The sequence below is a fragment of the Ailuropoda melanoleuca genome, chromosome 2 (genome assembly GCF_002007445.2).
Source record: "Ailuropoda melanoleuca isolate Jingjing chromosome 2, ASM200744v2, whole genome shotgun sequence".
Taxonomy (NCBI): Eukaryota; Metazoa; Chordata; class Mammalia; order Carnivora; family Ursidae; genus Ailuropoda; species Ailuropoda melanoleuca.
In genome coordinates, this window is record NC_048219.1 from 88,791,101 (window position 1) to 88,804,513 (window position 13,413).

General features: G+C 47.6%; 2 protein-coding genes across 3 annotated transcripts; one reads left to right on the top strand and one right to left on the bottom strand.

Annotated features, from left to right (window-relative positions):
* Positions 1 to 1,796: 1,796 nt before the first annotated feature.
* MRPL9 (mitochondrial ribosomal protein L9) lies at positions 1,797 to 6,614 on the bottom strand. 2 transcript variants are annotated; one of them, XM_034654296.1, is made up of 7 exons: positions 6,454 to 6,614; positions 6,125 to 6,281; positions 5,515 to 5,639; positions 5,250 to 5,300; positions 3,709 to 3,810; positions 3,114 to 3,197; positions 1,797 to 2,998 (listed from the first exon to the last, which is right to left on the bottom strand). In XM_034654296.1, the coding sequence occupies exons 1-7, from the start codon at positions 6,568 to 6,570 to the stop codon at positions 2,864 to 2,866; spliced, it is 771 nt and encodes a 256-aa protein (XP_034510187.1). In that variant the 5' UTR covers positions 6,571 to 6,614; the 3' UTR covers positions 1,797 to 2,863. The 2 variants fall into 2 exon arrangements, with proteins under 2 accessions (XP_034510187.1, XP_034510188.1); XM_034654297.1 differs by lacking the exon at positions 1,797 to 2,998 and having other exon boundaries at positions 3,139 to 3,277.
* Positions 6,615 to 9,739: 3,125 nt separating this feature from the next.
* Positions 9,740 to 12,896, top strand: OAZ3 (ornithine decarboxylase antizyme 3). The gene is given in 5 exon segments (NM_001291461.1): positions 9,740 to 9,964; positions 10,253 to 10,389; positions 11,125 to 11,300; positions 11,813 to 11,898; positions 12,651 to 12,896. Coding segments are annotated over 5 exon segments (705 nt in total). The 5' UTR covers positions 9,740 to 9,800; the 3' UTR covers positions 12,794 to 12,896.
* The last annotated feature ends 517 nt before the right edge of the window (positions 12,897 to 13,413 follow it).

A 13,413-nucleotide genomic window follows, 5' to 3' on the forward strand; every position in this document is an offset into this window, starting at 1 on the left:
GTCTTTGCTAGAGCAGATTAAGAGAGTCTCAGGTACACGATAGGCAGCCATTAATCTGAGCAATATATCCCTTTCCATCTCTGTAAGAAAGGAGGATCATGAAAAATTTGCTTTCACTAGGGGGGTGAGCAGTAATATGTATTTACAGTCTCACACCTGGACCACGTAAACCCTCCATCTAGGCACTGCACAAAATATCACATTACCACGCTGACGACATCATGGTCATCGTAAAGGACGAGCAGGAAACAGCAAGTACGTTAGAGACTGGTGGTACATAAACCTGCAAATACTCAGTGATGTTTTTGGCGGTCCAGTGGTGGTCGGGACTGTGCCAGGACAGTCCCTCCAAAGTAAAGGAGAAGTTTTACATCTCCCGTCTCACTGCTAAGAAGGGAACAGGCTGGCTGGTAAAACTCTTTGGGGTCTACAGACAGCATATTCCACAGTGTCGTGACACGTGCATCGATTTTGATGATAAATGGACAGATGCAGTCATGGCCTGCGAAGGGCATGACGAGGTACGTTATCAGGTTAACCTCTTTGGACCAGAAGTACAAGTTGAGGGGGTGTGGGCAGGAATCCAGATGGGGAGTAGAGCGGGGAGAGGATAAACACCCACTGCAGACGGGACAAGCTATAGCAACAGGGGCTGTGAGCTGTCCTAGACCTTCCTCTATTAGTTTTCCCAGGAAAAGGGGCCCATGAGAATCCTGAAGGGATCATTCTAGAATTTATGAAGTAAATGGATCTGAAGAGCACAAAAGGTGGACTGCAGTGGAGACTGCCACTGATTTCCCACTCCAGGACTGAGGCACTCCTTTCCCAAGCTACTGAGAACGCTGATGGCTCTCATCTGAGTCCCCCTGGGAACTGCCTTTGCCTAAAGTCAGTCACCTCACCCAAGCACATGGCCCTTTCCTGGTCCATGTGGGGGTATGTATGTCTGGCCACTTGCCTCAATAGGTTACACACTTCTGCACAGCTGTCCTAGCTTGAGCCTGAGGGAACGACGAAGGTCTTTGTTGAGACCACTCAGCTCAACCTCCCCCTCTCCCCAGTCCTGCTTCCTTGACTCTCCCACAGGAGTTGATTCAGAGGACTCCCCCCACCATCAACTTCCTGCACACAAATTTCCAGTTCAGTCCGTTTTGCCAGGAACTAACACTGTGACAAGTGAGCATTGAAACGCGCTGGAGATGAGCTGTGCGGCATGTGGTGCCTGTTGCGCAGGCAATTTCAGAGAGCTTCACGGTGCTACTAGCGGTGGTGTGAAAAGATGCTGTGTTGAATGAGCTTTTCCTCATAACAGTAGGGCTGGAGATCACTGAAATAACACTGCCAGTGGCAGACTTGAGTTATGAAGTCTGGCAAGTGTGAGGCTGGCCACCGCTATCAGTGCAGTGATGACAGACCGCTGTTAGTTGGGATGGCCTCACGTGAATGAAAGTTACTTAACTGACTCAGAGTGGTAGATGAGCTCAAACACTATGATAGAAACAAGTCTCTCTGAGCTTCTGGTAAGGACAGTAGAGTCAATGGCCCCTTTCCCCTTCCTAAACTGAGTGACCTCACATTATATTTGAGTGACTAGCATAATTAATTTGTCAATAGTTGGTCTTTTTTCCACTCATGGACCTTGAATTTATGCAGAACTATCTACTTCTCTTATCCCCCATCAAGATACCTATTCCATAATTACCCAATGACTAGCCCTATATAACAACCCTGGTCTAGAAACCAAGATACCATCTTTTTCGTAATTTCAGGGGCTGGTTATAGAAATAAAACAGAAGTTCTCCTTAAATTTCTTTAATCTCAGCTTCATTTTCTCCCAACAATTATACCCTTAGGCCTTATTTGGATCCCTTTAGAAAAGTAGCATCCATTATGCTTATTCATACTCATGACTTTATCAATATACCTAACAAAAATAACTCTTAAGACCGAAGACATATCAGCTTGTTAAGTACTATGCCCACAGCACCCATGGGTTGTAGCCTACAAATGCTCTTCTTCTTCTTCCTTTTTAGCACCAAACCCCAGCAGCTCAAAAGAACAACCTACTTGGAGGTCCTATCCCCAGTCTACTCAAGCCTGGTAAACAACATCTAAAAAGAACACAAGCTCTATAGTCAGTGATACTGTACCAACAGCACTGCATGGTGGCACATGGCAGCCATACTTGGGTAAGCCCAGGAGAACGTACAGAATTATCCAATCACTATGCCCTACAGCTGAGACTAACATAACATGGTGTCTCATGTATGCTACAATCAGAAAATTGTGAAAATTAAAAAGAAATTAAAATTTATCAAAACGTGCACACAAACTCTTAAAGACCATACACAGCACCATTTGTAGTTGAGAGAAATGTAAACATAAAGGTGCGTATTAAATCATAACTGCCTAAAAGTAACTGTAGTGCACACCGTATCACTGTCATAAAAAACAAAAAATAAGAACAGCACCACCTCTTTATTTCCTCTTGAGATATAAATGTTCAGTTTGTATGAGAACGAGACCAGTACTGGAGACAGTGGCTAGCTCTTCCCTTTGTTCCAGCAAATTCCAGGCTCAATACGATCTGGACGGTTTACATCTGTTAATACGCAGCTTATCAAATCTACAGCCTGACACCCCTTGAGCAGGACGGCCCAGTAAGGCCAGATACGGTAACAAGCCAAGTCGGAGGTGCGAGACATGGAGGATTCAACGTGGCTGTGCAGCTCAGGCCCACGTCCCCACATGCTCTCTAAAACTCCATTATTTGGTCAGAGCTGGGAGTGGTATCGGGGTGCTGGCCCATTCGTGCTCCGCTGCTCCTCTGACTCTGCTCTTCTGCTTCTGAGGGAGAGAAGGTTCAGATCCTCTGGGAGCTGGGGGGGGCCATTCCCCTGGCGGCTTGCTGGGCTAACCAGTACTTGTATCTTTTGGTCTTGGGCCTCTCAAAGTTCACCACAGACATAGGTACCCTCACCGTGTCAAGTCCATTTACCTGTACACAAAACGACAGGAATCCTCAGAGGTCAGCTGGGCAAGTACGACCTGCTAACACCCAATCCCACCTTTTCACCCAGCCAGAAAAAGGAGACAGTACATGAAACACTCACCGTCACCTCGCACCAGTACTCGCCCCACCGCGTAATGGGCTCTTCTGGTAACTTTAATGCATGTGGGGCAACCACAACACCAAGCTGCAAAAAGTCACAGCCAAAAGGAGCTCTGTTTACACTGATGCAACCGTAGGCAACCTCAAAGAAGGTTCTGGAATTTCCTGTACAGGAATGAATAAAACTGAGGAGCTGACCCTGACTATTTCCACGGGAGGACACAGACCTCCACAGATACTGGCAGAGAAACTCAATCCTAGTTTCTCAGAAAGGGAGGAGCATTCACCAAAGAGAAACAGGTCTTGAGACCGAAATCACTGCATCCACAGAAGTACAAACTCCCCAGTGAGTCACATTTCCTAGGTTTTCCCTAGCTAGAGAAGAAATAAATGATACCACCATCTTTTCCTATCAGTCCTCAAATTCTGACCGCCCCTAGTCCTTAGTCATTTCCCCCCCACAGCCCCTGCAACCAACGCTTTCCCTAACGCCAGCTGTCTGATCACACTCCTTCCTAACGAAGGGATCGATCCTGGGCCTCCCTCCCAGGGCAGCTTCTGCCCTCAGAGGTACAGCGGTATTTGGGAACACTCACATTTCTGAAGAAATGGCGGGCAACTATTTCAGGGTTTAGTTCCCATTTGACGTTGTTCTTCATCCCCACCTCCAGGTGACAGCTTCTCAGAAATTTCACTGTCTGATAGGAATTATACACAGGATATAGGTCAGAATTGCAATCAAAGGAGAAGAAACATGTTAGCAAGAGGCACAAGGTCTGAGCTCAGGAAAAGGGCACAATTTCTGCCTCAAAAGCATACCAGTGAGATGACTGGGAAAGAGAACATTCTTACTATCTCAAGGCTAATTTTGTAGAAAGATGTTTTAGTGAAACTTTGGAGGAGAAGGTCACCTATACCTTGTTGTTCCAGCAAGGAGGACAAACAGGCCATGTCAAAGTTACACCTATCAATGGGGATCAATGGTATATCTCAGGACAGACTTTTTTTTTTTGAGAGCGAGCGCATGCATAATTGGGGAGGGGCATAAGGAGAGAGAGAATCTTTATTTTTTTTACAAAAATTTTTTTTTTTAAGATTTTATTTATTTGACAGAGAGACAGACAGCCAGCAAGAGAGGCAACACAAGCAGTGGGAGAGGAAGAAGCAGGCTCCCAGTGGAGCATGAAGCCCAATGCGGGGCTCGATCCCAGGAGCCTGGGATCACGCCCTGAGCCAAAGGCAGGCACTTAGCGACTGAGCCACCCAGGTGCCCCGGAGAGAGAGAATCTTAAGCAGGTTCCACGCTCAGCACAGAGCCTGACATGGGGCTTGATTTAACAACCCTGAAATCACGACCTAAGAGAAAATCAAGAGTCAAGATGCTTAACCAACTGAACCACGCAGGAGCCCCAGGATAGAATGACTTTCATAGACCATGTTAACCCAATACTTCTGGCTCTTCAATCCTACCCGTACCCTATTAACAATTTCTCCCTACTTAATGAAGTATAAATTCATTAGCTGAGGATTCAAAATGTATTACAAATCTCACCCCAACCTCCTTTCCAGCCATGTTTTGTAATATTACTCTATATAAGTCCTCTGCTTTTGCTAGACTGGTCTACTCTCTGTGTGAAAAACATGCCTGAACTACCTATACTTTTTGTCCCTTACTACCTTTCCCACCCTCCTGGTCTATTCAAAGCCTTCTAATCCCACAAGGCCCAATTCAATCCCCTCTGAAGAAAAGCCCTCTCCAATCACCCTAATCCTTTTTGGTCCGTGTCATTCTTATAATAATCTACTGCCTTGAGGTTACTGATCACGTTCTCATGTGTCTATGTTCTCTGCAGCTTGTCTGTAAATATCCGTGGAGGCAGAGCCCTCATCTCACACTCTTCCATGGGTCCCCTGGTAATCAGATTGAGGCCTTCCTCAATGAGCTAGGGAACTCCACCCAACAAGTAAGGACCTTCCAGGAGGTCTCAATACCAGTTACGGCAGCCAAACATTTCCCCTTTCTTCTACACTTGTCTCTGCAATCAGGAGATTTCAAAGAAATCAAGGAGCCTCTCAGGAAGAAATTGGTGACTCCTTAGGTGACAAATAAGTAACAACTTTCTGTGTTTTTACTCACCATCTCACCTGCCCTGGTCTGGATCTTCTCTAATTTTCCTTCTTGTCTCAGCTAGAAAAGAAAGTAAAGATGAAAAAAAAGGAAAAGAAAAATGGGTCCGTTACAAATATTGAACTTACTATGCTAGATATAGGCTGAGTTTCTGGGTTCCTGTTCTTCTAATCCCTATCTCATTTTTAAGTTAGATACCAAAGGAAAGGAAGTTGCTAGAAGAAATCTTAAGGTTTTTATTCCTCCAAGTCCCTCTGCCTTCCTTTGCACTCACCAGTTTCTCCTCCTCAAACAGTTTCTTATTTTGAGGGGACGCATACACAGCCAGACCTTGAGGCAGTAGTTGATTCCGGCCCAAAGATTTCTTCACTGAGACCAGGTCACCCCGGACTCCAAGTCCTGCCAACGAGAACAGACAGTGGATCAGACTACTAGGAGTACCTAAAGAGGCGGAGATGATCAAAGAAAGACGCGCCTATTACTCTCTCACAGCGCTTATTCCTCCTAGAAGAAACGTTAATATTCACTAAGAACAACACTTAAAGACTTCTAATTAGCTTCTTTGGGCCTGATTTAGAAATTTCGTATTCCCTGTACAAAGTGAGAGTTGTCCCATCACAGGATTTCAGTAACTGTAGCACATGCTGTTACGCCTCCTTTTCCCTCCACGCACTGTCACTGATGTTGTTGCATTCATGTTCCTTTCTCTATGCAGATAGGCAAGGACACAGTCATCGTACTTTCTACGGCTTCTTCTTAAATACAGAGCAGTTCATTTCTACAAAGTAGAGAAAGGACGGAAAACAGCTAAGGGGGGACAGCAGGAAAAAGCTGATGCCAAACAGAGCCAGCCTAAGATAGGGAGTAGCTTCGCCAGGCCTCACCTTCCACCGACTGCGTGAGGATGAGCTCCAGGTTGCTTTTGGGCCCGTGTTTCGTGTCCTCTACCAGCTTGTAGACCCGGTGTCGCCGGTGTAGGCGCGGCTTCCGGCCCTCTCCGGCCAGCGGCACCTTCCACCAGCGCTCCACGATGACCGTGCCCTGGCAGCCGGGGAGCGAGGGTGAGCGAGTCTCCCGAGAACCCCCTGCCGCCCTCAGCCGGCGGCACACGGATAGCCCGCCACTCCCAGGCCGCGGCCCCCCCGAAACACTATTCGGCCGTAAGGAACCCCACCAGAGGCGAGGACCCTCAGAACTCAGAGCTGGCCCTCACCCGATAGTGAGAGAGGCTGAAGTCGCGCTCCGGGCCGGGGGTGCCCCCTGCGAGTCGGGGGAGCAGCAGCCCCCGCACGGTTCCTCGCAGCAGGACTCTCCCCGCGGCCACCGCCATGTTCCCAGCGCCGAGGGAGAGTGGAGGAGAACCCCGGCGCCGGCGCAGGAAAGGCCCCAGCGGCTGCCCGCGGCGCGCCTGAGCCGCCGCCACTCTGGCTGGCGAAGCCGAGGGGCAGACCCGGCCCGCGTTGGACGGTAGTTCGCCGCCTGGCGGCAGCCGGAAACCTCAAAAGCTGAGGCGATGATCCGTGATTCAGCGTTTTCCTACTCCCTGCTCCCTGTTTCTTCTCCGGGCAGGGACGCCCATAGTTTTTGACAGATCGTGGCGTGAACTGGAAAAGACACCGTCTCCCTCCTGGCTTCGCTTTATCTTTAAACTGGGGGCTTTGGTTTCTCTCTCGCAGCTCTGGCGTTCTGTGGTAACTGGAGGCTGAGGGAAGAGGGATGCTGCTCTCGCTTCCTTACTTCATATCTTCCTAAAAGTGGTGCAGGGATGGGATCCCCTGGAAAACTATGGCAGCCCCAGGAGGAGGCCTACCCTTAATCTTTACAACCGGGGTATTTGACCTAGTATTTAAAGAATTCTAAATCACGAGGGGGTACGCCACAGAAAAAGGGAAGTATGGCAGCGCTGAGGGAGCAGAAGACAAGTCGGGGACAAAGCACAAGGTGCGGTGGGGGTTGTGGGGTGTCAGCTTGTGCTTTGTCCCGTTTGTCTTCTCCCTCAGCAGCAGGTCCACACTGCTCTGTGGAGGGTCTCGGGGCTGGAGAGAAGACCACAGAGATGGCATGAGTAGGGTCTGTTCGGCGGCAGAGAGCGAGTGAAGGTGCTCTAGGCATCCCGTTATTCGACCCCTGAATGTCGACCCCTGAACGTCCTTCCGCCTCCCAGTTACACTTGCCTCACTTGGCTGCCAGGACACAGTTTTGGTCGGTTTTCTTCCTACTTCACCACTTTTCTTCACAGTTTGCTTTGCTGATTTCTCCTTTTCTCCAAACTTTACTTGGTGTGCCCCTAGGACAGCCTTTGGATCTTGACTCTTTTCAATGTACACACCTGCTTTGATCTCACATTCAGTCTCAGTGATTTCCAAAGTTCTTTCCCCATCCTAGACTTCTCCAAAGCGTCAGGCTTGAATATCCTGCCGTTCAGCGTTTCCTTATGTATCTATAGGACAATTCGAAGTCAACATGCTTCGAACTAAACTCATCTGTATACCCGGCCTCAAACTGCCTCACCTGCAGCCTTCCCCATCGCAGTTGATGGAAACTGTTCTTTCAGTTCTTGGACTCACCTTCTTTCTCTCAGGCTCCAGGAAATCCTGGGGATTCTATCTTTAAACTGTTTCCAGGATCCAACCACTTCCCACCACCTCCGATGCTTCAGCCTGGAATAAGACACTATCTTTCTCCTGGATCACTGCAGTAGTTTCTTAGCAAATCTGCCTTAGTGCTCTGCAGTTTATTGACAACACAACACTCAGGATCTTTTAAAAAACGTACATCAGATCATGTCATCCCTCTACCCAAAACTTCTCAGTGACTTCCCCCTTTACTCCGAGTAAAAGGAAAGGACCATACTGCTGTCTACAAGTCCTCCCTAATCTGGCCCATTAACTCTCTTACTTCATCTCCTTCTTTCCTCATAGCTTACACCACGGCCTCCCTGTTTCTTGAAAACACCAGGCACTTTCTCCTCAGGGCTTTTGCACTGGCTGTAGCTTAGGTATGGATTGCTCTTACCCCCAGATGTTGGCTGGCTAACTCCTCCACCTTTAAGTCTTTGATTAAATGTTGACTTTTCAGTGAGGCCTGCTTTGATCACCCTATTTATTTCTCTAGCCTGCCCTACCCCCTTCACACTCCTGATCTTCCTTTATCCTCTTTTCTCCCTGGCAGTTATCATCTAACATACTAAATTTTATTATGTTTGTAGTTTTTCTTCTCATTGTTAAAGATTCATTTATTAGAGAGAGAGAGAGAGTGCAAACAGGGGGAGAGGGAGACAGACAGACTCCCCACTGAGTGGGGAGACCCACGCTACATGACCTGAGCTGAAATCAAGAATCAGAGCACTTAACTGACTGAGCCACCCAGATGCCCCTGTCTTCTCACTGTTGGAAGCTAAGTTCCATTAAGCAGGGCTCTTTGCTTTGTTTACTGGTGTATCCCGAGCACCTAGAATTCAGTAGTTTCTCAATCAGTATTTTTTGAATGGATGAGTGAATGAATATGCAGAGGTCTCAAACTGGTAGCCCCAGAATCAAATTTTGCTCACAGTGTTGACTTTTTTTCATCAACATTTTTAATTTTTTGAGTTAATAATTTTGTTTGGAGGAATTGAACGCAAAAATTTATCTTTCCTTTTTTTTTTTTTTAAGATTTTATTTATTTATTTGACAGAGACAGCCATTGAGATAGGGAGCACAAGCGGGGGGAGTGGGAGAGGAAGAAGCAGGCTCTAGGCGGAGAAGCCTGATGTGGGGCTCGATCCCAGATCGCCGGGATCACACCCTGAGCCAAAGGCAGACGCTTAACAACTGCGCCACCCAGGCGCCCCACAAAAAATCTGTCTTTCCGTTTTATGTTGAAAAATCACACGATCTGGGACCACTGAGTCTGCATTTCTACAACTTCTTGTTGTCAGTGTCTTTTAGACAGGGTATGAGCTTTCCATTTTGCTACAGCCTCACCCAGCAGCCCCACTAATTCCATTAGCTGTCCTGGCTCCTGGAGGCTGTTTGCAATTTCTACCCTACAAGGCAATGAGATAATTCAACAACGTGTTGCACCCCTGGATTATTAAAGGTAGGGATGATAATAAAAATTGAATCGATAGGAACTGGGAACCAAAGTATTAGGTCAGACATTAGATCAGGGCCTTGGAAGCCTACAGTGTTAGATACCAACCATTTAGTTGCTGAAGTGGGATGTGTGTGTGTGTGTAACCCGAGAGTGTGCACACACATGCGTGCATATGCCAGAATAAGGGGCCAGGTTGGGTGCGCTCAACTAGTACTCAGGCAGGGCTGGTAACTAATCAGTACAGAAGCTAAAGTATTCTAATCACTGGTACAGTCATAAAGTACATACTAGATGAATAGGAGCTGTAGTTAAGGGGGGCGTGTGGGGTAAAGGAGCAACAGAGTGGGGTCCTGAAGTGACGTAAGGGCTGACCCCTTGCCCATGTCATAGTGCCCACCGGGTCACAATGACACCAGACTGTATGAACCTCTGCTACCCATCTCTGAACCTCACTTTGCCGCAGGGAGGCACTGAACTGAGAAACTGCCTTGTTACAGGTCGCGCCCCTCTGCCTTCTCCCTTTCTTATATCAAGAGGGGAAAAACACGGAACTACCTCTACCCGATCTGGTCACCATACGCCTATTACCTTTACTGTTACAAATACCGGATCACCCTCCGGGAGAAGATGCTGCCTTGTTATAAAAGGTACTTGTTTTCATCTCTACTTGTAGTAGTTTATACAAACTGTCAGGAAAAATAAAAGAATTTGAAGGAAATTCCCAAGTGGCAAGAGATAATAGCAAAAGAGGGTGGAAGGCTGGCATGGAACTTTAACAATTTTCCATCTGGCTGGCCTGGGAGAATGGAAACAGGCTGATTCACAGAAGATACAGAAGATAGTGCCAGAGCCTTGCCTTATGTACCTGGAAGTTATGAGCCTCTCCCCTTCTCAGACACAGAGGGAAACTAATATGGGCCCCTTTTCCCAACCAGCATCACTTATAAGGAACGGGAGGACTTGACACTCCGGCCCCGTTCCTGCCTTCAGTGCTCCTGAGTCCCTAGCAAGCCTCCAGGTGGTCAGAAGCACTGAGCAGGGTGACCACGACCAGCTTAAAGAATTATACTCGGTAAGTGGCCTGTGTGCTGGTGCTGTGCTGGGGAAGCCTCTGGCTTGCTGCAACGATACCTTGTGAAGAAGGGGCATTAGCTGGTTGGAAAAGAAATTGTAGATCTTGGAGCTCATGGGTAACAGCTAGTTGCTTTAGGAACAAGGACTCTGGCCCAGAGATATTAAGTCAAGATCATAGAGCTGGTGGTGAAAAGTAGAATGGGAAGAGGGGGTGGGAAAAAAAAGATACAGGAGAATGTAGTAAAACTTTGGGGGCATAAAGTTGTCTAGATGCTAAGCAGGGTGTAGAAACCAGAACTCCTCAACTTGCCCCTGTATCCTACTGCAGTAGCATGCCTGTGGGTGACCTCTGCATTTTAAATAAGAAATGGGAGAATTCAGAGAAAACCCTATCATGGAAAAAAGTGGAAGAGCGTTATCAGTGAGACAGTAAACAAATGACACAGCGTTGTTTAGAGAATAAGCTGATGGAAGTTTCCGAAAGGTCGGTGCACCTCTCAGGTGAGGTCAGCAGGCAGTAATAATGCAATTGCATTGACTCCTTTCTAGATTGATATCAAGGAATTGAGAGAGAATTAAGTCCTAGGACTAAGGGATAGAATAAGACTTTGGCTCCAGTTCTCCCAGGCTCCCTGTCAGCCCCCAATTAGCTTTCTCAGACACAGCCAAATCAGCCTGCTGTCTAATCGGAGGTCAAGATGAGAAGACCATTACTCTTTTATTCCTCTTCCAGGCTGGGAACCTGACGGTACTGGCTACTGATCCCCTGCTCCACCAGGACCCAGTGCAGTTAGACTTCCATTTCCGCCTCACCCCCCAGACGTCTGCCCATTGGCACGGCCTTCTCTGTGACCATCGACTTTTTCTGGATATCCCATATCGGGCCTTGGATCAAGGCAACCGGGAAAGGTGACTGAGCCCAGATGGGAAAGCAGGGAAGAGGGGGTGAGGGGGGAAGAGGCAGGGGGTTTCCTTCTTTTATGTCATAATCAGGTAGTGGGTATGCTAACCGGTGAGGGTTGATTCAGAGGCCAGATACTTTCACAGCACTGAACTGGCATGCTAACCCACCTGGGAGCTGAGCCAGAATCTGGGCTTCAAGGCATCACAGCCCATGGGAGGCTGCTGGACTCAGATTCAGAAACACAGCTGTGAGGATCCATAAATTGAGTAATAGGACGTGCCTTCCCGCTGTTTGTCTTTATAGAGCAGTTCCTTCTCCCCACACCCCTTTGAGTGTCAGTCCTATTGTGTGCAATCCGTGGCCTTCAGAGAAAAATCTATCCATGCAAGTTCATCCAACTTTCACTTCCTGGCTTAGGTCAGGAAAAATGGAGCAATAAGGTTTCTTCTACTCCAAGGAGGGGTCTGGATTTTTAGTTCACTAAACAGTAACCATGATTCTGCTCTCTGACCCCTAGTTTGACTGCAACACTGGAGTATGTGGAGGAGAAGACCAATGTGGACTCCGTGTTTGTAAACTTCCAAAACAACCGGAATGACAGAGGTGGGGATCGGCTGTCCTTCCTGGCCCATGGTGCTGAAGCAGCTGACAGCAACTCTTCCTTTGTAGAAGACCCCCTCCCCCCACTCTTTTGAAGAGAACGTGCTCATAGGCATTTCAGGTCCCCCTACCCCAAGGAGATGAAGGCACCGAGCACGCTGTGCATTCAAATTACACTGGGATTATGAGGAAGGCCCTGCAGGTAGATGTCAGAAGCCAGACTGAAGCAGGACTGGTGAAATTAACACAGAACCATTCACGGCATGTAGCTGGTGGGACAGAAAGGACCTCAAACATATTAAGAACCTACAGTGTGAAGGGGTTGAGCATAGAGCCAGGAGGACAGGAATATATTTAACCAGATGCTTGGAGCACGTTGCAGAAACCACCTCTTCCTTCATACTCTGTTGGTTAGAAGACAGATAATGGTCAAGAGGCTTACTACACCATCATTGTGTTGGGCTTCATAAACATCAGCTCATTTAATCTTAGATTCCGTGAGGAAGGTTCTATGATCCCCATCTTACAAATGAGAAAACTGAAGTTCAGAAAGGTTAACTTGTAGAATGTTACAAAGGCTCTAACATGTTAAGAGCCAGGGTTGGAGTCTTAAGTCTGCCAGTCCACAATACATCATCCTTATGCCTACACTACTCGGCTTTCCCCCAGCTTCTCCCCAGTGAAAGAAGCCAAATCTGGGGGAATAGTTGTACAGAGCCTCAAAGTGTGTTCTAATTTTTTCCCTCTTTTCACAGGTGCCCTGCTACGGGCCTTCAGCCACATGGGCTTTGAGTTGGTCAGACCAGATCACCCTGCCCTCCCTCCCTGGGAAAATGTCATCTTTATGGTGTATCCCCTTGAAAGGGACCTTGGCCACCTCTCCAGTGAGCCTCCCTGAACATGCTTATTCCTACTGAGGGGCTGGGAGCCTTGATAAATGGGAACCAGGATGTGATTCAGGACACCTTCCATCCTAGGAATAAAGGGTAGTGCAATCCTCACGTGTTCACTTTTCTTGGGGGGGCGGGGCGGGGTTGGTTATGCAATCCTCAAGTGTTCACTATTTCTTGGGGGGAAAGAGGGTTGGCTGGAGTGGAACAGGAGCCTTACAGAGTTGAATTCACTGTAGGATAAACATTTAATGACGGAAAAAATCAGAGGTACCTACACCAGAGAGGGAAGAGAGCCAAGGATTTTAGGTTCCTTTGCCTTCCCCCCTACTCCTAAAGTCATTTACTTAACCTAACTATTTACCGAGCACTTGCCAAGAGCAAAAACCAGGCACTATGGAATGCAGAAAGACTTAAGCCTTGTTGGGAGATTTTCATCCATATACTTCAGTTCAAATTAGAGAAGTACTAATTCCTTCTCTTTGGATGTGGAGGAAATCCAAGAAGGTACCTGGATCCCACAGCTCTGGCTCAAGGGGAGGATTTCAACAGACAAAATAAGAAATAAGCATAGAAGAGGACATTCCACACAGCAGGAAAAGTACGAGTTTGTGTTGAAAGAGTAAGG

Excerpts from the sequence above, each read along its gene's own strand:
- MRPL9 (XM_034654296.1), bottom strand. The coding sequence starts at position 6,570 with ATGGCGGTGGCCGCGGGGAGAGTCCTGCTGCGAGGAACCGTGCGGGGG. Across the intron at positions 6,282-6,453 it reads TCAGCCTCTCTCACTATCGG|GGCACGGTCATCGTGGAGCG; the intron begins GTGAGGGCCAGC and ends CCCGGCTGCCAG. Across the intron at positions 3,198-3,708 it reads CCCGCCATTTCTTCAGAAAT|CTTGGTGTTGTGGTTGCCCC; the intron begins GTGAGTGTTCCC and ends GACTTTTTGCAG.